The following is a 25,757-nucleotide window of genomic DNA, read 5'->3' as shown; positions in this document are numbered from 1 at the left end:
CGGCGGCCGCGGAGGTAAGCACGCGCTCCTTCTCGCAGCGCGCGCACCTGCCTCCTCGTCTCCCCGCCCCCGCCCCCCTTCACCCTGCAGCGCATGCGCAGCCTGCGCGGAGCCGAGCGCGCCGTTGGGGGCACCTGGCCGTCTTCCAGCGCGCATGCGCCGGGTCCGGTCGTCGTGGCGACGGGACGCGGCGCCGGGCGGTCGTGAGGGCCGCCGGCGCCGCCGCCGTCTGTCATGTCGGAGATTCTCTGCGAGTGGCTGAACGAGGAGGTGAAGCTGTCCCGGAGCGTGGGTGAGTGAGGGTCCCGCTGCGCAGGGAGGGGGCAGGGGCTCGGGGGCCAGCAGGTTTGCCCACCAGCGGGGGGTGGCCGCAGGGTCAGGCCTTTGTCCCGCCGGGGGGTGGCGGGGAGGGTCCCCGGGGCGAACTCCCGCTGGCCGGCCCACGAACCCGCCCGCTTTTGCGCATCCGGGTACCTCCTCTGGTACGTTTTTAATCTTCGTGTACAAGACAGTGATTTTCGAGGTGAAGTTAATTTTCCTCAAAGCGCAAGAGCTCTCAGGAGGGTGAGGAACTGAAGCTTCATCTGCTAATAAGGACTCAAGAGGATAAAAATATTTTCATACGCTTGCAGAGCAGTGCCTTGCTTTGCATGGCAGGTGTGCTGGCTTTAGAAAAGCATTTGTTCCCCAAGGAGGGAGCAACTTTCCGTGGAAAAGAAGTATGTTAGTTCTAGGTTTATTTTTGCTTGCATTTTTTTACAGCTAATGTAGTAATTATCACTTGCAGCTGTTGCCGTGATCTTAATGATAATTATGACAGTGTTTACTTTTTAACACTGAGATTGAGAATAAAATGACTACCTAAAGCTTATGTTGCAAAATAATTACACTGAAAGCAAATTTATTTGTGAGTTGAAAACTGGTTACTGCTAGATTAATCTCCTAAAGTTCCTTTGAATTATTAAAGAAAGTTTAGATGTAATTTGATTATAAAAATAATAATGAGTTCTGTTAATATAAATGTATGAATTCTTTTAATTATATATATATATATTTTTTTAATACCAACAACAAAAAACCCCAACTTAGTTCCAGGGTCATTTTCGGAAGAATTTTCTACTGGTTACCTCCTAGGAGAACTTCTACACAAATATGGTCTTCAGGATGACTTTAACCAATTTTCACAGAGCAGGTTAGTACATGTGGATAACGTGTCTCTGACAGAAATTGGACAAAATATTTGTTTTTTTCAGTTAGGGTCTGCTAATGCGGAGTGGGAAGGGCATCTAGAACTTCTCAAGATTTGATGCACTTATCAGTAAATCAAAAGCTATTTGTATTTGATGCACGGATTAACTTCATATTTCCAGAGAGATTGCTCATACTACTTCATGAATATTATGCATTTTGATTGTAACTAAGATAATTACAGTAGCAAGCTAGAGCAAAAGTTCAACTAGCCCTGTAAGGATGTCTCTAAGATTGGAGATACTGACACACTGTTCTCATGAGCTGTGCTGAGCCAAGAATCCAGAGGTCTGGTGGTGTGGTTACGATTACATCTTTACTAAAATGGAAATGGTGGAGATGCGTTGTGAGGCTCTCAGTGAAGTGCTGGTGAAAAATTATATAAGAATTTATAAGTTTACAAATAAGCTGGTGTCATATCCACAATGAAGAAGGAAATAAAAAAAACAAACAGGAAGTTGAAAAGTCTTCTGCAGATCTGTGAGCCTTTGTATGTTCATGATGCAGTTCATGGAGTTCCTTGGCTTATACTCCGTTTTGGCAAAGGGTAGACCTTGTTGCACATGTGTATCAAGTGTGCCAGGCTGTACATCTACTTCCTGTTTCTTCTGAACCTTTTTTTTATGTTCTTTGTGCTTCTCAATTGTTTATACACTTTCCTATCTAAGTCCCACCAACTTGTAGGAGAGCAGCTTCAGCACAGTTAACAGAGGCAGCCACCAAATACAGCAGTTTTGCACAGCAGTTTTTGGGCTCTGCTTCCAGCACTTCTAGATCTCTCAGGAATTTCTGGGATCACCAGAGAACGTCTGGTAACTCTTCAAGGAACTTTAGGGTGCCTACTGCTGCTGGGAAAGGATAGCTTCAGGAGGCTTTTACTTCGAGAAATCTCTAGCAGCTTCTGACAAGTTCTGTCAACTGTTCCTGATAAAAGGGTGCTTTGAGCTTTTGTCCCCAGCTGACTTCTGATTAGGGAGGTGCAATCAGTGAAAATGCACTTCAGCAGGTTCAAGAAGCATTTAGAAACTCATCTAAGCGTATGTGAGCTCAGCAAAGGTGGTGATGCATGAAAGGACATGATCCCCAGTACTCACTGGAGCAACTACTTGGAATGTCAGAGGCCTCAACTCAGATTGCTCTCCAAAAAAAGGAGGCAATTCTTCATGTCCCAGGCTGTAGGGAATGCCCAGAGTCTTTACTGAGCTTTGGGCAGGGGGAGGTGGTGGCTTTGCTTGCAGAGGTGTGTGCTCGTGGAGGATCTGTGTCACCAAGTAAAGCTGCTGTAGAAGGAGGTCAGTAGACTGTCAGCAATGAAAAGAAGGTTGACTGGATCTTGTCTGAGACAGTACAGGTACAGGAACCTGAACATGCAGCTGTACTGAGGAGAGGCAGGCAGAATCTGTGCTTATTGGGTTGTGAAAAGGAAAAGACTGGCAGCTTGCAACTTCTGGCAAGAGAAGGAAGGTTCCCGTCTGAAGCATATAGGAGCACCAGGAAGAAAAGGTGAGTGATAGTAGTGGGAGACTTTCTGCTGCAGGAGGTGGAGGCCCCTATCTGCTGACCTCACATGCTAGCTAGGAGGGTTTACTGCTTCCTCGAGGTTCATGTCCAGGACTAAGGAGGCTTATCCAGCCCTTGCAGTGTTACCTGTGCTGCTCTTCTACATGACCACTAAGGATACTGCCAGAGAGACCTGGAGCGTATCAAAAGTAGCTGTGTGGTTCTGGGGCAAAAGTCAAAGGCATTGGGACCCAGGGTTTTTTTTTCTTTAGTTCTGCTGGTGAGGTGGAAGCACTCAATGGAGAGTGGATAGATTCTACCGGTGAACAGGTGGTTGAAGAAGGAGGACTGCTAAAAAGAGATGGGTTCCACCTGACCAAGCTGGACAAAAGCATCTCTCTCAACAGGCTGGCAAGCTTGCTGAGGATAGCTTTATACTAGTAATGAGGGGGGAAGAAGGTAATAACTCTCAAGTAACTCAGGAAGTGATGGCCTAGACTGGCAAGCAAGAGGTGGAGGGTGATGTGAACAAGAGGGGCAGAACAGTGCAAAAGGCTGCTCCCCCCGCCCAAGTGTATTTATGCAGTTAAGCAAGCGGTGAGAAGACAGTGTTATTGGAGAAGCACTCACACTTTTTCTGGGAAATCAACACAACTGGCTGCCTCTCTGGAGTACCTGTTTATGGGGAACAAGTGGGAGGAATTAGAGGCCTGTGTGCAGTTGCAGGACTATGGTATCACTGGACTCACAGAGAGGTGGTTGGATAGCTTGCACAACTGGAGTGCTGCCGTGGCTGGATATAGGCTCTGTAGGAAGGACAGGCCAAGAAGGGGAGCAGGAGGAGGAGTGGCCTTTTATGTGAGAGAGCAGAGAAAATGCACAGAGCTCTGCCTTGGGACAGATGATGAACCAGTTAAGAACTTATGGGTTGGGATTAGAGGAAAGACCAAATTGGGTGATGCTGTGGTGACTGTTCACCACAGACTGCTTGAGCAGGAAGAAGTACCTAAGATTTTCTTGAGACAGCTGGAAGAATTCTCATTTTCACAGACTTTGGTCTGGATGGGAAACATTAACCAAGTTGGTGTCTGCTGGAAGAGCAATACCACCAGGCACAAGCAATGCAGGAGGTTACTGGAGTGCGTTGATGATACCTTCCTGAGACATGTGATTGAGGAGCTGAAGAGGTGAGGTGTTTTCCTGAACCTAGTAGGTACAAACAAGGAAGGTCGGGGGCAGCACTGAATACAGTGACCGTGAGATGGTGGAGTTCGTGATCTTGATAGCAGTGAACAAGCTAAATAGCAGCATCACAACCCTAGACTTCAGGAGAGCAGATTTGACTTGTTCAAGGGTCTGCTTGGAAGAATCCTTTGTAAAATGGTCCTGGAGAGAAGAGGGGTCCAGGACAGCTGATGGACTCCTCACCTCCCCAGGTATCACCTCATCCAATCTCAAGAATGGTCCATCTGCGTGTGAAGAAAACTGAGCAAACGCAGCAGGAGGCAGGAATAGATGAGTAAGGTGCTGCTGACAAAACTCAAACACAAAAAGGAAGCATACAGGATGTGGAAGCAGGGTCGGGTGACCCAGGAGGAACACAGGGACACTGTCTGAGTGTGCAGGAATGGCTTTAGGAAAGCCAACATCCATTAGGAGTCAAAACTGGTGAGGGATGTGGAGGGCAACCAGAGGGACTTCTACAGGTATCTGCACAGCAAGAGGAAGGCTAGAGAAAACATGAGCCTGCTGCTGACTGGAGCACAGGACCCAGTGGAAAAAAAATTGTGCAAAAGGCTGAGATGTTTAGCGCCTTCCCTTTCTTGGTCTCTACTGGTAAAACTCACACTCAGAAATCCCAAGACCCTGAGACTAGCAGGAAAGTCTATAACAACAAAGGTTTACCCTTGGTGAAGGAGGATCAGCTTAAGGAACATTTAAATAAACTGGAAATACGCAAGTCCAGGGGACCTGATGGCATATACCCACATGTGCTGCGGGAGCTGGCTGATGTCATTGCTAGGTCACTCTCCATAGTCTCTGAAAGGTTGTGGTGACTGGGGGAGATTCCCTAGGACTGGAAGAATGCGACTGTCACTCCTCTTTTCAAGGACAGCAAGAAGGAGAAACTGGGGATGTACAAGCCCACCAGCCTCACCTCATTCCTGGGAAGTGACAGAGCAAATAAGCATGGAAACCATTTCCAGGCATATTATGGGCGAGAAGATGACTGGGAGTTGTCAGGATGGATGTATGAAAGGGAAATCATGCCTTACTAACCTCACAGCCCTCTGCAGTGAGGTGGCAGGCTCAGTGGTTGAGAGAAGATCAGCATATTCTGTTTTCCTTTAATTTTGACACCGTCTTCCTTAACATCCTCATAGACAAGCTGGTGAGGTATGGACTAGGTAAGTGGACACTGAGGTGAACTGAAACCTGACTGAACTGTCAGGCTCAAGGGGTTGTGATCAGCAGTGTGAAGTACAGCTGAGGGGCAGTGACTGGTGGTGTAGCCTGAGGGCTAATTCTGAAACCAGTATTGTTTAATGTCTTCATTAATGACCTGCCTGAATGGACAGAGTGCACCCTTCAGCAAGTTTGTAGACAATACAAAACTGGTAGGAGTGGTTGATACACAGGTGGTTGTGTTGCCACTCAAAAGGACCTTGATGGGCTGGGGAAAATGGCTGAGAGGAATCTCATCTAGTTCAGCAAAGGGAAATGCAAAGTTCTGCATCGGGGGGGGGGGGGGGGGGGGGGGGGGGGGGGGGCAACTGTCTTGAAAGCAGCTTTACAGAAAAGGGCCTGGAGGTCCTGCAGGAGAAGTTGACCATGAGCCAGCAATGTGCCCCTGCAGCAAAGAAAGCAAACAGCATCTTGGACTACATTAAGAAGATGCAGCCCTGGTGAGACCATATCTGGAATGCTGTGTCCAGTTCAGGACTCCCCAGTGCAAGAAAGACACGGGTGTGTTGGGGCAGGTCCAGAGAAAGGCCCAGATGAATACTAAGGTCTTGGAGTATCTGACATACAAGAGGAGGCTGAGACAGCTGGGACCATTCAGCCTGCAGAAGAGAAGGCCTGAGGGGAATCTTGTCAATGTCTAGAAATACCTCAGTATTTAGCGTACGAGAGAAAGGAGGACTGTGTGTGATGTTCTTTACCATGGTACTTAATGACTTTGTAAAGATAATTTGGTGTTTTCAGCTTTCTTCATTATATCCTTTTCTAATAATTATTGACAATGATCTTCTGACAACTATTGAGAATTGAGGCAATGTTGTCTCAATTCCAAGATATTTTTTCTGCATGTAAAGGCAATTATTACTGTGTAATAGTCATTGTATCGTTCTGGAATCCTGCAAGAACTTGTGACTGTCTAATCTTGCATAGTATCTATAATGAAATACTTCTAAAATTTGGAGTGTGCTATTAAGGAAAAGCCTGTTATTCATGGATCATTTGGTAAACTGGTGTCACTTTAATGTGTTTTAGCACAGCCCAGGGCAAAATCATACCTTTTGGGGTGATGGTGGGAGAAATGTAGATTCCCTTTTTTTTTAGAATGGGTAACTGTAATCTAGATGGCACTAACAGAAACAAATGTGGGGTCATTGTGACTAACTAGTCAAGGTCTACTTAACTATATTATCTGCTTATGATGGGCAGTGCTTGCATGTGGAAGCAAAGGAATAATTGAGAAAGTAACGCTATTTTAAAAAGGAATACTAATGGAAAATTTTTACCAATTTGGCTGTCTGTATTAGAAAAACGAAATATTATAGTTCTTCCTCAAATCTTACAATGATCTTGAAAGAAGAATTCACAACATTTTTTGGATTATGAGGCAGGTTTAAGAAATTCCATCTGATCTTCATAAAGAATAAAAAGTTAAGAGGTGATATCACCACAGTTTCTGAATGCATGCGAGGTGATTTCTGACAACAGGGCTCACCTGAATCTTAAATCAATGGCATAAAGATGTTCAATAGTTGTAAGCCACAGTTATATACAATTGTGTAAGAAATATGGCATGGTCTATTATAGTGAGAATAAAGAGCTACTGGACTAGGAATATATGTAAAATAAGGTGAATACTATGCCACCAGAAGGCCTTAAATTAAAATAGGATGTTTTTGTAGAATTATGCTGTAGCTTGGCTGACCTCAGAAGCTTGTTGGTTCATGTGAAGGAACTGTTGTGAACTCAAGTGATAGAGCAGTATAGAAAGCACGTTCTGACTCAGCTTGAAGTTACGGATTTGTTGGATGAAATTTGTTGTGTTTATTGTGATACATTGGTAATTTATTGTTATTGGCTTTTGGCCTGTATAATACTGATCTTGAGTGCTTCCACAGGATAATCTACATATCAAGAAAAACATTAATCTACAATCCACGCTTTCAGTTTTGAATGTAAATTTTGCTCATTGAGACCATAGTTTTTGTTTTCAACACTACTCCAACCCATATGTCTGTTTCTTTTTATTAAGGAAGAAATACGACAACGTGTTGTGAGGGTTAATAGATTATATAGACTTTTTTTTATAATTTCCTATATTTTGGCTGGATAGAGCTCAAGTGGATTGATACAGTTAATACAGAAACTTCATTCTAATTCTTTGTACTTTTTGTGGATGGTATACAATTAGCTGTTATTGGAGGTAAGATTTTGTTGTCAGATGCACTTTGTGTGTGCATGTATCAAGATTTATATAGCCCAATGCAGTCTATACTTTTTTCCAAAAATTATTCCTAGTAGACTGATCCAGTTACATGTACTGCAGTATAAAAACCTAGGCCAAAGTGTGTATCACACTACTTTAAGGAACTCCTCTGTGGTTTTTCCCCCTTCTACAGGTTTGTTACATGTCATGACTATGCTTATTAGAGAAAGTTGAAACTGAAAATAAGTTTATGTTCTGACTTTTTGTTGCTGTTGTTGTTGTTGGTTTTAATCATATAGGCTTGCAAATGCAAAACTTAACAATTTTTCTCGCCTGGAGTCCACGCTTCACTTCCTTGGTGTACAGTTTAATGAGAATGTGGCCCAAGACATAATGACAGGACAGCATGGGGCTGCAACAAAGCTTTTATATGAATTGTATATTGCTTTAGAAAAAAAGAGAAAGGCAAAGCTCACTGGAGTAGCCATGGAAGCAATGAGACCTGCAGCAACTGCAAAGCTTAAGTCTATTGAAAGTGTTTTGTATCGAGAGGTAAGTAACTATACATAGATAAACAATGGGATTGCATTGCCACCTGTGACTCATGAGGATAATGATCATCTGTGTTTAGTGTTCCTTTGTTTTGGTTCATTCTGTGTTACCTCCTCTGTTTTTAAGCTTTCTCCAGACTTAAAATACATATAGAAACAAAGGATAGTAGTTGTTCAGTAGCTGCCATCTTACTCATTTGATCAGTACAGATTGCAGACTGCATTGCAGTTTAGGTATCAATTTAGACTATCCCTCCAGGAAACTAATTTATAATGATGTTGAGCTTTGTGCCACAGTGGTTTGATTCCTTCTGTTGCATGTGTCTCCATATATTTATACTGCACTCCAGTCTGCAATAACCATTTGCTGAATAATGCAAGGAGGAAAAAACAAAGGGATAAGAGAGTGTCTAAGAGGAAGCCAGTACTGATGTAATAGGTTCTGCTAAGAATGTTCTTCTTGCCTTCAACGATCATGTTCAGCATGTGCAGACCATAGTTTATCATGATGAAAAATCTTCAAGAAGCTATATATCCTGAATCAAATTTAGTTGGGTGAAATTTCACATTTTTTCTGGCATGCTTCCTGAATAATAGTCTACAAGCAGGAAGTTTACCAACAAGTGCAAGGATAGTACCAAAGAATTGAAAAATCCCTTCACGTATAGATGGATAGCTTGAAGATAAAGCAACTGAGGCTAGCTCCTGTCAATAGATAGGTTCTGCATGACGTTTGAATTGTAGAATAGTTGAGATTGGAAGGGGCCTTTGGAGGCCACGTAATCCATCCCTCTGCTCTAAGCAATGTAAACTAGGGCAGGTTGCTCTGGACCTTGTTCAGATGGGTTTTGAATATCTCCAAAGATGGAAACTTCGCAGTCTGTCTGGGCAAACTGTTTATTACCCTTTCAGTAATTTTTTTTTTTTTCTTACGTTTAAGTTGAATTTTCTGTAAATCAGTTTTAATAGATTAGAATAGTTCAGTTGGAAGTGACTGCAGTGATCATCTAGTCCAATGGCCTGACCACTTCGGGGTTGACCAAAACTTAAAGCATGTTATTAAGGGCATTGTCCAAATGCCTCTGAAACACTGACAGGCTTGGGGCATCGACCACCTCCCTAGGAAGCATGTTGCCATGTTTGGCCACCTCTTGGTAGAGAAATGTTTACTAATGTTGAGTTTGAGCCTCCCCTGATACAACTGAGAGTCATTCCTGCGCATCCTGTAGCTGGATCCCAGAGAGAAGACCTCAGCACCTCCCTCTGCACGTCCCCTCATCAGGAAGCTGCACAGAGCAATGAAGTCACCCCTCAGCCTCCTGTTCTCCGAACTAGATAAAGTCTGGCATTGTTCAGTTAAAATCTGCATGTTATCTTCAATGGAGCTAGTTCTGTTTTTCTGAAAAATATTCTACCATGTTTAGATGTTGTTCTGTTTGCATTAACACAGGTAAACACAGTTTACTATTGCAAAATTATCATATTTAAATATGTTTTTTACTGTTTCTGACCATTGTTTGGGGCTTAATTTTAGCGTTTGAAAACTTTAGTGCCACTTGAGGCTGATTTGCAACTACAGCAGATTTCGGAGCATTTTGAAATGAAAGCTAAGGCAATAGAAGATAAAATAGCTCGTATACACATTGCAGAACAACAGAAAGTTCAGAAGCTCCAAGAGGAACGAAGAGCCCAAGACACTGAAAAGGTGACTACTTAGTTTTTACAGACTTCTAAAGAAGTGTTTTCTTAAGGTCATGTACATAATGACTTAGCTAAAGCCAGTGTGAATGCTTGTTAATTCTGTGCTACACAGTCATGTTTACGCAAAAACAAAGAAAAGGAGTACACATGGAAGTCATCAATATGTAGATGTAAAGCCAGTGTCCTAAGACCCTTAAAAACATCAATATTTAAAAATTGCTTAAGAGTGTTTGTGTATTGTTGTGCATGGAAAATATTTATAGATTTGAAGACAAAGTGTAAATTTCACAACTATGTATTTAAGGTGTCCTTGTAAAAGAGGCTTGTGACCTTCACTTGTGAAGAAAAGGTGAAGCGTTGTTCAAAAGCGGGAAAAAGACTCAGGGAAGGGGACCCATAGTTGGTAATACTTCAGAGCATCATGAAGCTCTGTGTAGCTGTTCTGATAAAGCAAAAAAGAGGAACTAATTTCTTAAGATAAAGGAACACTTATCCAAAGTACAGCCCATAGTTTTTGTAGAGGAACTGGCCACCTATCCAAGGGCTGTTGAACCACAATGAAAATTGACTTGTTTGAGATGCATTTTGTATGGCTAATTAGGGGAGAGAGTCTTGCTGTGGTTATATAGCTGTTGTATTGCTATTGCATGAACAAGAAAAAGAAAAAAAAAAGGTCCCTAAATGTGTCTAGAAAAGAAAATACAAGCAATACCCAAAATATTTTCATAATGAAATTTTAGAATAAAATTTTTAATATTTGATGTGTTACATATTTATTTTTTAATTTTCTGTGATGCTTTGTAAAAAAACTTTTGTTCCACTTAGTTCCCCTTTTAACTGCATGTATCTGTGGTGCACTTAGTGTAATTTAAATGTTTATTACTTTCTGAGCATCTGAGACTCATTGTTTGGTGGTGGTATTACCTAACGATATTCTTAGTTTCTGTACCAGGAAACTGATATTCTCAGTTTCTGTGCTAAATTTTGACCTGAAACAAGTACTGTATTAGAGCTAGAAATTAATACAAGCCCTAAAATGCCTATTAGGCACTAGACAGAAACTGTTTTTCTTTACATATGTGTTTTCATTGCACCACCATTTGTTAATATGGACACAATATATATCAATGTACCAATTTCTGATAATCATACTTATGTATGTAAGAAATGTACCTTCATCCTCAAATCTTGAGAACATATACTAGCATATCGCTAAACTGTCAAATTATGCAGAAAGTAGAATGATACTTTTATTTCAAAAGCATTTTGCAACGTCTGTTTCTTGACAGAAAAATGGTGATTTATGAGTACGGTGGCTGAGAATATTCTGAAGACAAGATTTAACTGTGGACAAAAGATAAAGAATTTTTTGCTTTTGTGTGTTTTAGTGATTCATTTTAAAAATAGGAAAGTAATTTGCTCAAGCCTGAAGCCTGATATGCTCTTCTACTTTCTTCCTAGAAGATTTTTTTCCTTATGGCTTAATTACATTTGCTTCATAGATATAGGTAGTATATTAGAGCCATACGGTGTGCTTTGTTTCAACTCAAGTATCTGAACATATGATGTTGAATATTCAGCATCGCATAGGAAGGAGGAGACAAAATGAAATAATGGCCAGGATTCAAGCAGCCATTATACAGGTTCCAAAGCCACCACCAAACCGCACCATAAAAGCTATTGAAGCCAAAGCATTCTTAAAGAAGAAAAGAGAAGCAGAGGTAACTATCAAGTATAGTCTTTCAGTATTAATTATATGAACTTGCAAAACACAGGATGTTCTGGGAGCATTTACACTTACAAGTATTCTACTTGTACCATCCAAAATTTGCTGATATAACTTAAAAAAATATGATAGACTTAACCAGTGAAAATATGTATATGACTATGATTCTGCATTTGTTACTTAGGAAAAATTTATTTTCATGTGAGAGAAAGTGCTTACTGAATAAATACCATAGGTACATACTATTTGAATTGCTGACAGTATTTTAGCTTCTAGGCTACTGAGTAGAATATATGAAGTAAAATCATTAGTGTTTCCTTCTCATTTGTGCATGACGTTTTGCTCCATAATATATGAACACTTCTGTAACACACTATAAAACTGTCTGCTCTATCAAAAATGTTAGTAATAGTTGAAATTGACAATAGTCTCAGATAAAATCAAGAGATGACAGCAATACAGCAATTAAAAAAATTTCTAGAGCTGAAGAGTATTTGGATAGTAATCTTACAGTTCATGGACCATGTTGTCAGTAGGAGTCCAAATATTACCAGTTTTTTCAGCTGCACGACTGAGACAAATGCATTTAAATATAGAATGTAGGAACATAGTTGCCTGAGTAACTACCAGGATGAATTTAAGCTACTAAATCTAAAGCAGATCATAGCCCAGAATGTCTTGTTTCAAATGCCTGAATGGTGGGATGCTAGTCTTATATAAAATCAGAATTATCCTGCAGAATGAACAGCATGAAAACCTAGGATTTTCTGTCTGGTGGACATAGGTACAGCTAAGAAAAAGAGGGATGGAAGAAAATGAAAGACAGAAGAAGGAAATAGTCTTGCCTTTTTCCTGATGCTTAATATATTTTTTAGTGTAAACATTTATGTTGTACTAATATGACATAAAAATAATTCCCTCATGGTTAGTGTGTTGAACCTTCCTTATAATGATTTGCAAAGAGAAAAGAAATGTTAAATTTTGTGTTATTCCTTAGGACACATACAAGGAGATTAAAAAGTTTGAGACATCTATGGCAGGAAATGCCTCTGCAGGGTACAGCCAAGTCACTGACAGGTAATATTTGGATATTAGATTGTTAAGCTTAGACGGGATCCTACCTCAGATGCCTACTATTGATGCCTACTACCACTACTTGAAGAAAATGTAATGGCTTGTTTAACTGAAACTGTGATCTTCCTTTGAGTGGTTGTCCCATTAGCATTGCAAATATTCCAGCTTCGGCACTGTTACACTCTTTTTGCATTACCTATAGTTGTAGTACGGATGGCACAAGCTTCCTTCTCTCCTTTTTGCCATATATGGAGCAAGGAAGGGCACAAAGTGCATCTCTGTTCATTTCAGTCCTTGAATCTGTCAGGTCAGTTACACTCGCAGAGAGAAGAGAATGGTTCTGGATCTAGGTACACAGTAACACATTTCAAGGAAAATAGAAGTAATCTTTCTTCTTAGAGTTATGTTATCTGTATGTTGATTTATTTATGAATAGTTTTAAGTAATAGCCATTCTATCCTCCTTTAGTGATATGTATACCATACTTGGAAGAACTGGCATTCGTGCATACTGCTGCGGATACTTCTGTGTGTAAACAACCTGTGATTCTGCACTCCGAGTGTATGGATTTATTGAAAAGTAACCCATCTTTCTTTGATATTCTAAGCCATCCTAATTTCCTGTTTCTGCAGAATTTGCCTTTAATATTAGCAAATGAATTAACTGGCAGCTCAAGTCAGTGCTGGAGCCCTCGTCTGGACTTAGTGGTGATTGTGAAGCACAAAGGCATCAAGAACTAGCCAAAGTGCCTACAAAGAGTGTAGGCACAGCACCTACAAAGAGTGGTGGCCAAAATAATTCTGTTTTGCGTTTGTCAGACTTGCACATAACTACGTATGGATCTGCATGAAAACACCTCTAGGAACTACAATTCCTATAATTTCAGTGATCTTTTTCTGTTTCATCTTTTCAATCAGTGGTACAGAAGAATCATTGCAAACACAGAAGCTGCAAGCAACAACCCTAGAAATGACAGCACAGACAGCAACTGAGCTGTTAAATATTTATTCAGACGATGAATATGTAAGAAAAATTCAAAAACGTTTGGAGGAAGATATGTTTGCTAGACAACAACGAGAAAAGAGACGGCGAAAAATGCTAACGGAACAGTTACTAGCACATGAAGCACAAGAGGTGAGAAAACGCATACTGAAGTGTATAACCCATGCACAATTAGTAATCTAAAAATTTGCTTACCAATATAAAAGAACAGTGTTTTTGGAGGGTTGAATAAAATTTGGAGGGGATAAAGGGAGGTGTATACACTTATCACTGAAAATAACTTTTACGCCAACCATTGTCTTTCCTTGGAAAAATATGGAAAGTTGTCCATTCTTTCTCATCACCTTTATGTCATAGCTGATCCTTTATATCATAAAAGATCAAATGAAGGCAGCAGAGCTAAGATTATTAAAAATCAGTTGAAGACCTGCCTTCTATTTTCTACCCTGTGTCCACCCCACCCAAGTTGAACTGAAAACTATCAAAAGTATTCTGGTTCTGAAGAAGGTACTAATTAAAAAACAACAAACACATTCCTGGGTTGAAAATCTGTATTTACAAATGTGTCATGTAAAGTTTTAGATCTGGACTGGATGAATTCTGAAATTATTGTGCTGGGTAATATGAAGAAGCAAAGCTTATTTTGCATATCAGAGCTTTAATTTTTTTGATGTGTTACGGAATAGAAGAGATATCTTGGGACGATATCTGCATTGTGTCTGAAAATGGATGTTGCAGGTTATTCCATTTCAATCCGGTCCTGTAAAGCACAAGGCTTTTCAGATTCCTCCTGAGATATTCCTCATTCAAAAAGCAGCTCTTACCTTACTGACTTCACAGATGTTCTCTTTAGTAATGGTTGCATGAAACAGAGCCTTGTAAATTACTGCGTTTCTGTGATATCTAGTTATCTTTTACCGTAGTATTGCACTGTGAGTCCTTAGCTTAGATTGTATGTATTGAACCCACTACAGCTGAGCATGTCTCCACTGCTGTTGCACAATAATAGCACTTAAGATGTGTAACATCTCTGAAAAGTATGAAATGATATATACACACATAGGTCCTGGGTTTGGCCAGGACAGGGTTAATTTTCACCGGACTCCAGGAAGGGGCACAGCTGGGCGGGCTGACCCCACCTGGCCAAACAGAGCCGGGTATTCCATACCATGTGCCATCATGCTGGGTTCTGTTGGGGGGGAGCGGGGCGGGGGGAACTCACTCGCGGCTTGGGAGCGCACTTTGGCGGCGGTCATGGAGAGTGGCTCTGTTGTGCAATCTGTTTTGTTTTGTGTATTCCCCTTATCCGTATCGTTGTTGTTACTGTTGCCTTTGTTTGCTGTTCTGTTAAACTGCTCTTATCCCGACCCACAACCCACCGGTTTCTGCCTGTTTCTTTCCATTCTCCTCCACACCACGGCAGGGGGAGGGGTGGCCACGTGGCGCTTTTGTTGCCGGCCGCAGCCACACCATAACATTAAATTTGGCGCCCAACGTGGGGCAGGGATAACAGCAGGGCTGAGCAGTGGGTGTTAAAGCAGCTTTCTTAGATTTTTGTTAATTTTTGTTATACGCATTTATTGTGTTAGTTAAATAGTCTCCGTTAAAAAATGTTGCTGACTTTGATCAGATGGCTGTGGTTTTTGAATCCTTATTTGCTGTATGTGTTCGTTGCCGTGCTGTTTATTACCTCGGGGAAAAAGATCAGGATGACAATTTTGCTCTACTGTACGATATCGACTTATGACATGATAACATCACTGTGCATGAAATTAGGCTTGTATTTGCATGCAGCACTGCGGTCATTTCCATACCTCAGATCCTAGGTCTTAGAATTTGTTAATAATCAAACCCATTCTGTGGGGAAAACCGGAGGGGATACCTTCCCCCACTCTTTCACCCCACCTCTCTCCTTCAGGCTGGTCCTAACGGCTTTTGAGAATTTCGAGTACCCGTGGGATGCTCAGGCCAGCACGCTGCTATTGTTCTGCCTCCTGAATGGGTTTCAGGTTTTGTTTAGGGTTAAACAAGTCGTTAAGAACATGTGCAGAGACCTGCCCCAGGGCTGGATAGCTGTGAGTGGCTGGGTGTGTGGGACAGCATGGGCAAGTACCTAGGGCAGTGGACACCCCCGGTGTTTTTTAAACTCACCCTGAGCAAGTGCAGAATCCAGACGAACTAGTGAAATATCTGAAAAAAGTGTGCTGCCACCCTGGGAACTCCAGAGACACAAATCACCACAACGTGCTGGGGTCTGGCCCACGCCTACCGAGCCCTGTTCAACACTGTTCAGTGCCTTAAAGGGAAAGGGGGGGCAACGAAGTGGCAGGCACTGCGACTGGTGCTGCCCCCCCAGCCGGCCCTGCAGCCCCTCCAGCCCAGCAGGCAGTCACAGCCCCCCCGACCGGCACCACCACTGCCACGATTGCAGGGGCGGCCCTGGTTTCCCCAGTGGGCAAAGCAGTGGCTCCAGTCCCAGCTGCAGCCACAGGCATTGCGGCTGAGCCCAATGACCAACCTGTGCCGGTAGCAGTCACCCCCGTAAAACAAAGATGCAAAGAGAGCAGATCGCTCCGGGAGGGACGACAATGAGCCATGTTCATCACAGGAGATAGAGACAGAGATCATCATCCGGTCCCTGTCCCTGGGCAAGCTGCGAAACATGCGGAAAGATTTCAGCCGCCACCCAGGCGAGCACATTGCCACCTGGCTGCTGTGGTGCTGGGATAACGGGGCCAGCAGCTTGGAATTAGAAGGCAAGGAAGCCAAGCAGCTGGGATCCCTGGCCAGGGATGGGGGCATTGACAAGGCCGTTGGGAAAAAGGAACAAGTCCTCAGCTTCTGGAGGAGACTTCTGTCAGGCGTGAGGGAGAGGTACCCCTTCAGTGATGATTTTGTATGCTATCCTGGCAAGTGGACCAATATGGAAAGGGGTATTCAGTACTTGAGGGAATTAGCTGTGCAGGAGCTGGTTTACTATGAACCAGACGATGAGCAGGTACCCACAGACCCAGTTGAAGTCCAGTGCACAGCATCTATATGGAGGAAGTTTGTGCGGAGTGCACAATCCTCATATGCCAACTCACTGGCAGTACTAGACTGGCAAGGTGAGGAGGCACCAACAGTGGATGAGGTGGCTGTCTGACTCCGGCAATATGAAGAAAGCCTCTCTTGCTCCCTCGTTTCAGCCGTGGAGAAATTGTCCCAGAAGGTCCAGCGACTCGAAGACAGCATGTCCTACTCCCCACCTGTACGAGCCAGCATCTCAGCTATTAGGGTCAAGTGTTCCTCTGCTCAGGAGAGAGGACACAGAGGCTACACACAACAGGGCACCCTGTGGTTTTACCTGCGTGACCACAGAGAGGACATGAGGAAGTGGGATGGAAAACCCACCTCAAGTCTAGAGGCACGAGTACGTGAGTTGCGAGGTAAAACAATCACCAAAGGGGATTCTCTTAGGAAAAATGCTGCTCCAGTTTCCAGCAGCCAGGTCTCAAGACCAGGTAGGCAGTTTGATCTTGATTCCGATCCTCTGGAGGGGACCTCCAAGTCATTCTTACAGCAAGTGAGCAGCAAATTCTCTGACCAGGATTAGAGGGGCCCTGCCTCCAGCCAGGTGGAGGAAAGGGACAACCGTGTTTATTGGACGGTGTGGATTCGGTGGCCTGGCACGTCAGATCCACAAGAGTATAAAGCTCTAGTGGACACTGGTGCACAGTGTACTTTAATGCCATCAGATTTCAAAGGGTCAGAGTCCATTTGCATTTCAGGAGTGACAGGGGGGTCCCAAGAGCTGACTGTATTGGAGGCTGAAGTGAGCCTCACTGGGCAGGACTGGCAGAAGCAACCCATTGTAACTGGCCCCGAGGTTCCGTGCATCCTTGGGATGGACTATCTTAGGAGAGGGTATTTCAAAGACCCAAAGGGGTATTGGTGGGCTTTTGGCATAGCTGCTGTGGAGACGGAAGAAATTAAACAGCTGTCCATTTTGCCTGGTGTCTCGGAGACAACGGATCCTTCTGTTGTGGGGTTGCTGAGGGTTGAAGAACAACAGGTGCTAATCGCGACCACAGCGGTGCACTGGCGACAGTATCGTACCAACCGAGACTCCCTTCTCCCCATTCATCAGCTGATCCGCCAGCTGGAGAGTCAAGGAGTGATCAGCAAAACTCGCTCACCCTTTAGTAGTCTCATATGGCCAGTGAGAAAATCTACTGGAGAGTGGAGACTGACAATAGACTACCGTGGCCTGAATGAAGTCACACCACCGCTGAGTGCTGCTGTGCCAGACACGCTATAGAACTTCAATATCAGCTGGAGTCAAAGGCAGCCAAGTGGTACGCGACAATTGACATCGCTAATGCATTCTTCTCCATCCCTTTGGCAGCAGAGTACAGGCCACAGTTTGCCTTCACCTGGAGGGGCATCCAGTACACCTGGAATCGACTGCCGCAGGGGTGGAAACACAGTCCCACCATCTGCCATGGACTAATCCAGACTGCACTGGAAAAGGGTGAAGCTCCAGAACATCTGCAGTACATCGATGACATCATTGTATGGGGTGACACAGCGGAGGAGGTTTTTGAGAAAGGGGAGAAAATAGTTCAGATCCTTCTGAAAGCCGGTTTTGCCATAAAGCGAAGTAAAGTCAAGGGACCTGCGCAAGAGATCCAGTTTTTGGGGATAGAATGGCAGGATGGGCGTCGTCAAATCCCAATGGATGTCATCAACAAAAGAGCAGCTATGTCTCCACCAACCAGCAAAAAGGAAGCACAGGCCTTCCTGGGTGTTGTGGGTTTTTGGAGGATGCACATCCCAAATTACAGCCACATTGTAAGTCCTCTGTACCATGTGACCCGGAAGAAGAATGATTTTGAATGGGGCCCTGAGCAACGGCAGGCATTTGAGCAGATTAAATGGGAGATAGTTCATGCCGTAGCCCTTGGTCCAGTCTGGTCAGGGCAAGATGTTATAAAAGTGCTCTGCACTGCAGCCGGGGAGAATGGCCCACCCTGGAGTCTCTGGCAGAAAGCACCAGGGGAGACTCGAGGTTGACCCCTGGGGTTTTGGAGCCGGGGATACAAAGGATCCGAGGCCCGCTATACTCCCACTGAAAAAGAGATTCTGGCAGCATATGAAGGCGTTCGAGCTGCTTCAGAAGTGGTGGGCACTGAAGCACAGCTCCTCCTAGCACCACGATTGCCGGTCCTGGGCTGGATGTTCAAAGAGAGGGTCCCCTCTACGCATCATGCCACCGATGCTACGTGGAGTAAGTGGGTCGCGCTGATCACCCATCATGCCCAAATGGGAAACCCGAGTCGCCCAGGAATTCTGGAGGTAATCATGGACTGGCCAGAAGGCAAAGATTTTGGAGCATCACCAGAGGAGGAGGTGACACATGAAGAGGCCCCACTGTATAACAAGCTGCCAGAAGATGAGAAACAGTATGCCCTGTTCACGGATGGGTCCTGTCGCATTGTGGGGAAGCAGCGGAGGTGGAAGGCTGCTGTACGGAGCCCTACACAACAAGTCGTGGAAACGGCCGAGGCAGAAGGTAAGTCGAGCCAGTTTGCAGAGGTGAAAGCTATCCAGCTGGCTTTAGACATAGAGCACTGGTCACTTCTCTCGAGTGGCAATCTTTATACCAACCCCTGAATGGTGGCCAGTGCCTTGTGGGGGTGGCTGCAGCAATGGAAGAAGAACAACTGGCAGTGCAGAGGGAAACCTATCTGGGCTGCCCCATTGTGGCAAGATATTGCTGCCCGTCTGGAGCAGTTGGTTGTAAAAGTGCGTCACGTGGACGCCCACGTCCCTAAGAGTCGGGCCACTGAGGAACATCAAAACAACCACAAGGTGGATCAGACTGCCAAAATTGAAGTGGCTCAGGTGGATCTGGACTGGCAACATAAGGGTGCACTATTCATACCTCGGTGGGCCCATGACACCTCGGGCCACCAAGGAAGAGACGCGACATACAGATGGGCTCGTGACCGAGGGGTGGACTTGACCATGGACACCATCGCACAGGTTATCCATGAATGTGAAACATGCACTGCAATCAAGCAAGCCCAGCAGGTAAAGCCTCAGTGATATGGAGGACGATGGCTAAAATATAAATATGGGAGGGCTTGGCAGATTGACTACATCACACTGCCACAAACCCGCCAAGGCAAGCGCTATGTGCTCACAATGGTGGAGGCCACCACCAGATGGCTGGAAACCTACCCTGTGCCCCATGCCACCGCCCGTAATACCATCCCGGGCTTTGAAAAACAAGTCCTGTTGTGACATGGCACCCCCAAAAGAACTGAGTCAGACAACGGGACTCACTTTCGTAACAGCCTCATAGAGACCTGGGCCAAAGAACATGGTATCGAGTGGGTGTATCACATCCCCTACCATGCCCCATCCTCTGGAAAGATCGAGCGGTACAATGGGCTGCTAAAAACCACTTTGAGAGCAATGGGGGGTGGAACTTTCAAAAGTTGGGGTACTAATTTAGCAAAGCCACCTGGTTGGTTAACACCAGGGGATCCACCAACCGGGCTGGTCCTGCCTAGTCAAAACCTCAGCGCCCCGCAGAAGGAGATAAAGTCCCTGTAGTGCACATGCGGAACATGTTAGGGAAGACGGTTTGGGTTAGTCCTGCCTCGGGCAAAGGCAAGCCCGTCCGCGGGATTGCTTTTGCTCAAGGACCTGGGTGTACCTGGTGGGTAATGCAGAAGGATGGGGAAGTCCGATGTGTACCTCATAGGGATTTGATTTTGGGGGAGAACAGTCCATAAATAAATTGTAGAAAGTTAATTGTTAAAATAACCCTGTCATTCTGTTATCACTGTTGTAATTGTTATATGTTATACCAGTAGTAGCATAGTAAGACTTGTCCAGATTAAAGAAGGATGAACTTTTTGATGAAACCTAGCAGAGCACAGCGATGATGGAACTGGACCTGGTTTTCAACAACTGGCACCCAGCAACTTCATCAAGATCAACATCTCCTGCAGACTATGGGCATGGGCCGCACCAGATACATCAGCCATGAGCTCCAGATGCAGCAAGTGACCACCCATCACCACACATCACCTCCCCTGCCACAGAAGACCATTACGACAGATGGAGCCCCAAGTCATGGATTAAATGAACTCAACAGACACTTTAGAGTGATGACCCATAGACAAAGGGAATGGTATCTGCAGACAGGAGAAGTGGTGGTGATCAACTGGACAATGGGGGACCTGGGCATGACGTAGATGGTATGGAATAAGAGGTGGATAATGTCCTGGGTTTGGCCAGGACGGGGTTAATTTTCACCAGACTCCAGGAAGGGACACAGCCCGGTGGGCTGACCCCACCTGGCCAAACAGAGCCGGGTATTCCATACCATGTGCCGTCTTGCTGGGTTCCGGTGGGGGGGAGCTGGGTGGCAGGAACTCACTTGCGGCTCGGGAGCGCGCTGCGGCAGCGGTCGTGGAGAACGGCTCTGTTGTGCGGTCTGTTTTGTGTTGTGTATTCCCTTTATCTGTATTGTTGTTGTTCCCTCTGTTTGCTGTTCTGTTAAACTGCCCTTATCCCGACCCACCAGTTTCTGCCTGTTTTTTTCCTTTCTCCTCTGCACCCCAGTGGGGGGAGGGGTGGCCGCGTGGCGCTTTTGTTGCTGGCCGTAGCCAAACCATGACAACATACATATTTTTGAGCATTGGCATTTAATGGATGTTTTTGGAGTTGTTAAGAAAAAATTATATTTGTTGGGGTAGGCATCTAGAAGTTAGATGACTTCTCAATACCTATCCTAGAGCTATATTCTGTGAAAAAATAAGAACACCTGTAGTGGCTTAGACCAAGAGTCCATCTGTGCAGGTATCCTGTCTCTGAGCTGTCACTGAAAGAGACTCTGTGTGAGGTTCTTGTTGATATGCATAGGCCAGGAAGAATTTTTGTGTCCTAGTTGTCTGAAATCACTGTAGTACCAAAACTAGCTCTTAACCTGTTATCAGCTGCTGCAGCCCTAGCGTAACCCCAGCAGCCTGGATTAGTGGTTCCAATAGCCATGTCTATCCGTTGATGGCCATGTGGTCAGCAGAAATCACTGGCACATTTGGTGGATACAGCAGCTTTAAGCCAGCAAAGCCAGCCAGTGCTGTCGAGGAGATCAGGTAGCCAGTTCGCCTGCAGTTGTAGTAGGAGACTTGCCAGTTTGAAGATGGAGGAATTTTTGCAGCATACTGCCAATCAGACTGGCTCCAGTGAGGCTCCAAGGCAAGGCAAAAGTAGTGATAGTGTTCCTAACTTCCCAGGAAGAAAACTCAGCATTGGTGCAAGAGCAATAGAAGTCACGGACTGCAGGAATTAGAAGGAAAGACAAGAGAGCAGTTGACTGGGACAGTAGTCTGACCAGATCAGAGAATCTATTTAATGCTAATTTGATTCTAAATTAGCAGGAGAAGAGGTGGCTGGTTGGAACTCTGTGAGATTTCAGATATTAGGTGTTGTTTGATTTAGAGAATTGTGAAGCAAATTGAGATATTTTCTGTTAAAAAAACCAAACAAACGAAAAGTAAGTGAAAATTACTTTCTACCTTCATTAGACATTGAACCAAAAAGGATTTGGAGGCTGAAATTGTAGCTTTCTTGTAGAAATGAAGGTCAGGTTTTTACCTATACTGCATAAAACTTGAACACAGGGAATAGGATCATTTAGAGTCAAGTGAATTTCCTCACTTTGGAGTGCTTTAATATGTTTGAAGTCCATATGTATAAACCTCTACTAAAGGAATCTTGTTCCTTTTTTGAGTTTTGGCACACTACGAGCTGTAGTAGAAGTCAGAATCTGGGAGAAAAAATGCTTTAATATTGCATGACACTTCTCTATGTGGAGCACAGTGTGATGCCAGTCAGATTTAACAGGGGTTTAAAGTATTTGACAATGACGTGGCTTCATCCCAGCCGAATCTTTTATCACCAACATTTCCACAAAGTATTTGTTCTAAGTACTTGTTATTTTTAAATGCTCTGTTCAGATTTTATCTCTCTGAATTGAAAAAGTTATCAAAGAAGTTGCTGTCAGTGATAAATTGAGAAGATGAAAATGGGAGGGGAAGTGAATTGTTACTAGACTGCTGCTTGTCAATGAATAGATTTATGTATGCTAAGCTACACTTTTGGTCATAAAACTTATGACTACACAACAGGGCAGAGTTGTTTCATTTTTATTGAAAATTAATAAAGGAATAGAAAAATAGAAAAACTCAGTATAGTAATTATGTATGAATAACATGAAACACAGACACATTAATGCTTGGCCACTGGATGCCACTGTTGTCTTAAGCAGGTAAACTGAAAAAAAGGTGTGTATTATGCTTACTTTGTAGTAATTTTTCAAATTATTTCTGAGACGTCCCATTTACAATAGTTACGATTTCTTCAACACTTCACAGTCCTCTGTGAAGAAGTTGATGTAAAATGTTGGGTCAAAAAATTATACTGCCATTTTTATTATGTCTCCTAGTATGCCCAGAAGTTTCAGAACTTTTGAATGTTAGCTTTCAGTACTTTGTGTGAAAGATAGTTACAGATGCTTCACTCCTCTATCCAATATCCACCCGTTTTGAAATTATGTTTGGTGTTCTGATTCCTAATTTGTCCATTGTGTAGCTCTGAGTTAATTGCCTTTTCAGATGTTCCTGCTCCTCAGAAATTTTCTACTGGCTCTTTTTAGGCTTACTCAGCATGTCCAAATATTTGATTTGATTATCAAAATTCTCTACCCTTCAATTAACAAAGAAAAAGTCTTTTTTGGGTGCTCTGAAGTGTTCTGAAGGAGCATCTTCCCATTTGCTTTATAAAGAGCGCATTCACCTGTATGAGGTACTTTGATTTCTCACGGGCCAACTATTTGCACCATAGAGTTGATGGTTTGAGTATGACAAATGACCACTCTGTTAGGGTGCCTCCTTCAATCCTCTGTGAATTAGGATTTAAACATCATTTTCCTCCAGTGGAGTATGTGATGCTGTGCTAATCCATAGTTGTGGATAAGCAGTTGCAACTGAAGAAAAGAATGGATATTTACTTGTAATAGGAAGCAAAGTCTGTGCTTCTACTGTTCTTTGAATTCTTAATAAAATACTGAGTCCAAAGAAGGAGTGAATAGAACAGAGGCAGCAAATGGCATCATATCTCCTTTTATTTCCTTGATTTTATGCATATAAGAGACAAATGGACAGATTAACTCTTCAGCAGGGAGTGCTATTGTCCCCTAAACTATATCAAATGACACATTAATAGGAAAATACACATATCAGGTTGTTGCTATTGCATTGTTTTCCATTTCAGTTGGATGCATGATGATAATTCTGTGAATAGAAAAATAGTGTACAAATAGTACACTACAAATAGAGTAAAAAAAAACACATTCAAAATTAGATCCCCATTTTGTGATAAGATTTGCAGGGACAATATTGCATGCAGGTGAAATACTCTGGGATTAAATCCCGAGATGATCACGTCTTTGCCATTAGAAGTATCATGCAGTGTCATGAGATTCAGTGCTGGGAAAGGGGAGTGCAAAGCTCACGTTTTAGCTAAAATAAGCAAAATGTTGAGGGATTTTTGTATCAGTTTAGTCTTTTCAAGTCATCGGTATTTAAATGGAATGTGTTTTATTCTCAGCAGTTGTAAAGGCGAAGGAACTTAGAAATACAGAGAGTTTTGTTATAGCCACGTTTTGTGTTAAAAGTCTATTACACATATCTTGGTTGCATTGTGTAGCACAGATCTAGACCTCTAGTCTGAATTTTCATTTGTGGTTGAATTTATGTAATGTGTTCTGCCTTGTCACAGTCACAGACAGCTGAAGTAAATCCATATTAAAAGAAAATAGAAGCAATACTTGATTTTTGTTTGTTTTTCATACTACTGCTGGCGGGCTTTACCTCTTCCTCTATTCTTAGGAAAATTAATTTGATCTTCAGATCAGTTCCCAGTCTAGGTCCTTACATTTGAACTTACATTTCATAGGAGTTTTCCTGCATCTGAAACAAATGTCTAGAGAACCAGAAACTTCGTCTAAAATTCTTCTCTAGGAGTGGTATTTGGCAACAGGGCATGAAAGGCAAGCTGGTGCTTTTGCTTTAGAACTCAGAAGTAGTGCTGGACTGTGAAAGTAGTGAGACAAAACTTTAGGTTGGGTTAAGGGTTAGTTTAAATACCAAGAACAGTATAGAGAAGTGTAGTAGTGAGAAGATACTATTATGTTTTGTGAAGTACTTTGAAAATTAACAGTCCACAGCTTGCATAATGTCTGTACGTACCGCCCATGCTTCAAGCAATGGTTCAGAATGATTTTCATGTAGTACTGAATAGGGGATTCTTTGCATTCACTAAACCTCTTACCTAGAAGTCTTTCCCTCTGTTCTGAATGCCTACCTGTATTCCCAGTCTCCTGAATTGAGGAGGTAAGTACCCAAATCCCAGGAAAGAAGGAAAAAGTTCAAACCTGTGGAAGAATAGACTGATCAAGGATTCAGCACAGTGTGACTGAGAATGGGGACTGGTGGAGAGCAGGGATAAGTAAGTAAAATTATGACTGGTTAATGATTTGAGGAAAGGGTATATCTTTACATTCAGAGGCAATTATTTGAAATATGCTGCAGTTTCTTTGCACACAGGAAACATCCAAGTTAAAATTGAGTTAATCTCAACAAATGTATTTTTACTGAGTATCTCAGTCAAGACATATTTAGAATTCAGTTGCATAGTTCTACAATTCTAGTATAGTTTACAAAAATAGTACTCAATAGATATGTATATTGTTCCAGATTTATGTATCAAATGAGCAGGTAAGTGCTGTTATATGTTTCCCTTCATATTTCTTATATGAGACACTGATGAGTTGTCTATGAAATAGTTTATAAGCTATGTTTAGTACTATTACTTTTTTATCTTTTAGGAGGCTTACCGGGAGGAGCAACTGACTTACAGACTAATGAGACAGTCTCAACAGGAGCAGAGGATTGCTGTTCAACTCATGCATGTTCGACATGAAAAAGAGGTGTTAAGGCAAAACAGAGTTTTCAGGGAAAAACAATATGAAGAAAGACGACTCAGAGAGTTCCAGGAAGCTCTTGACAGAGAAGCGGTAAAAGATTGTATGCTCTCTGAATTGCTGTAGGACTGTTACAGCACCATTCCTGATTAATGTATTGCTTTTATCTAGGTTTAGTTACAACTAAGTTAATAAGGGGTAAAACCGAACAACTTAAAGCCTAACTCTAATCTTTTCCTCCAAACT

General features: G+C 43.1%; 1 protein-coding gene across 2 annotated transcripts in view; it reads left to right on the top strand.

The window, feature by feature from the left end:
- Positions 1-214: 214 nt before the first annotated feature.
- SPEF2 (sperm flagellar 2) overlaps positions 215-25,757 on the top strand; it is a 77,034-nt gene continuing 51,491 nt past the window's right edge. For both annotated transcript variants that reach the window (XM_075411373.1, XM_075411372.1), the window contains exons 1-8: positions 215-292; positions 1,090-1,192; positions 7,714-7,966; positions 9,500-9,670; positions 11,247-11,387; positions 12,390-12,469; positions 13,384-13,600; positions 25,416-25,604. In XM_075411373.1, the coding sequence (XP_075267488.1) occupies positions 235-292; positions 1,090-1,192; positions 7,714-7,966; positions 9,500-9,670; positions 11,247-11,387; positions 12,390-12,469; positions 13,384-13,600; positions 25,416-25,604 (1,212 nt within the window). In that variant the 5' untranslated portion in view covers positions 215-234. The remainder of the gene's footprint in view (positions 293-1,089; positions 1,193-7,713; positions 7,967-9,499; positions 9,671-11,246; positions 11,388-12,389; positions 12,470-13,383; positions 13,601-25,415; positions 25,605-25,757) is intronic.

The sequence above is a fragment of the Opisthocomus hoazin genome, chromosome Z (genome assembly GCF_030867145.1).
Source record: "Opisthocomus hoazin isolate bOpiHoa1 chromosome Z, bOpiHoa1.hap1, whole genome shotgun sequence".
In the NCBI taxonomy this organism is placed as follows: Eukaryota; Metazoa; Chordata; class Aves; order Opisthocomiformes; family Opisthocomidae; genus Opisthocomus; species Opisthocomus hoazin.
This window is presented reverse-complemented; position numbering and strand designations above follow the sequence as displayed.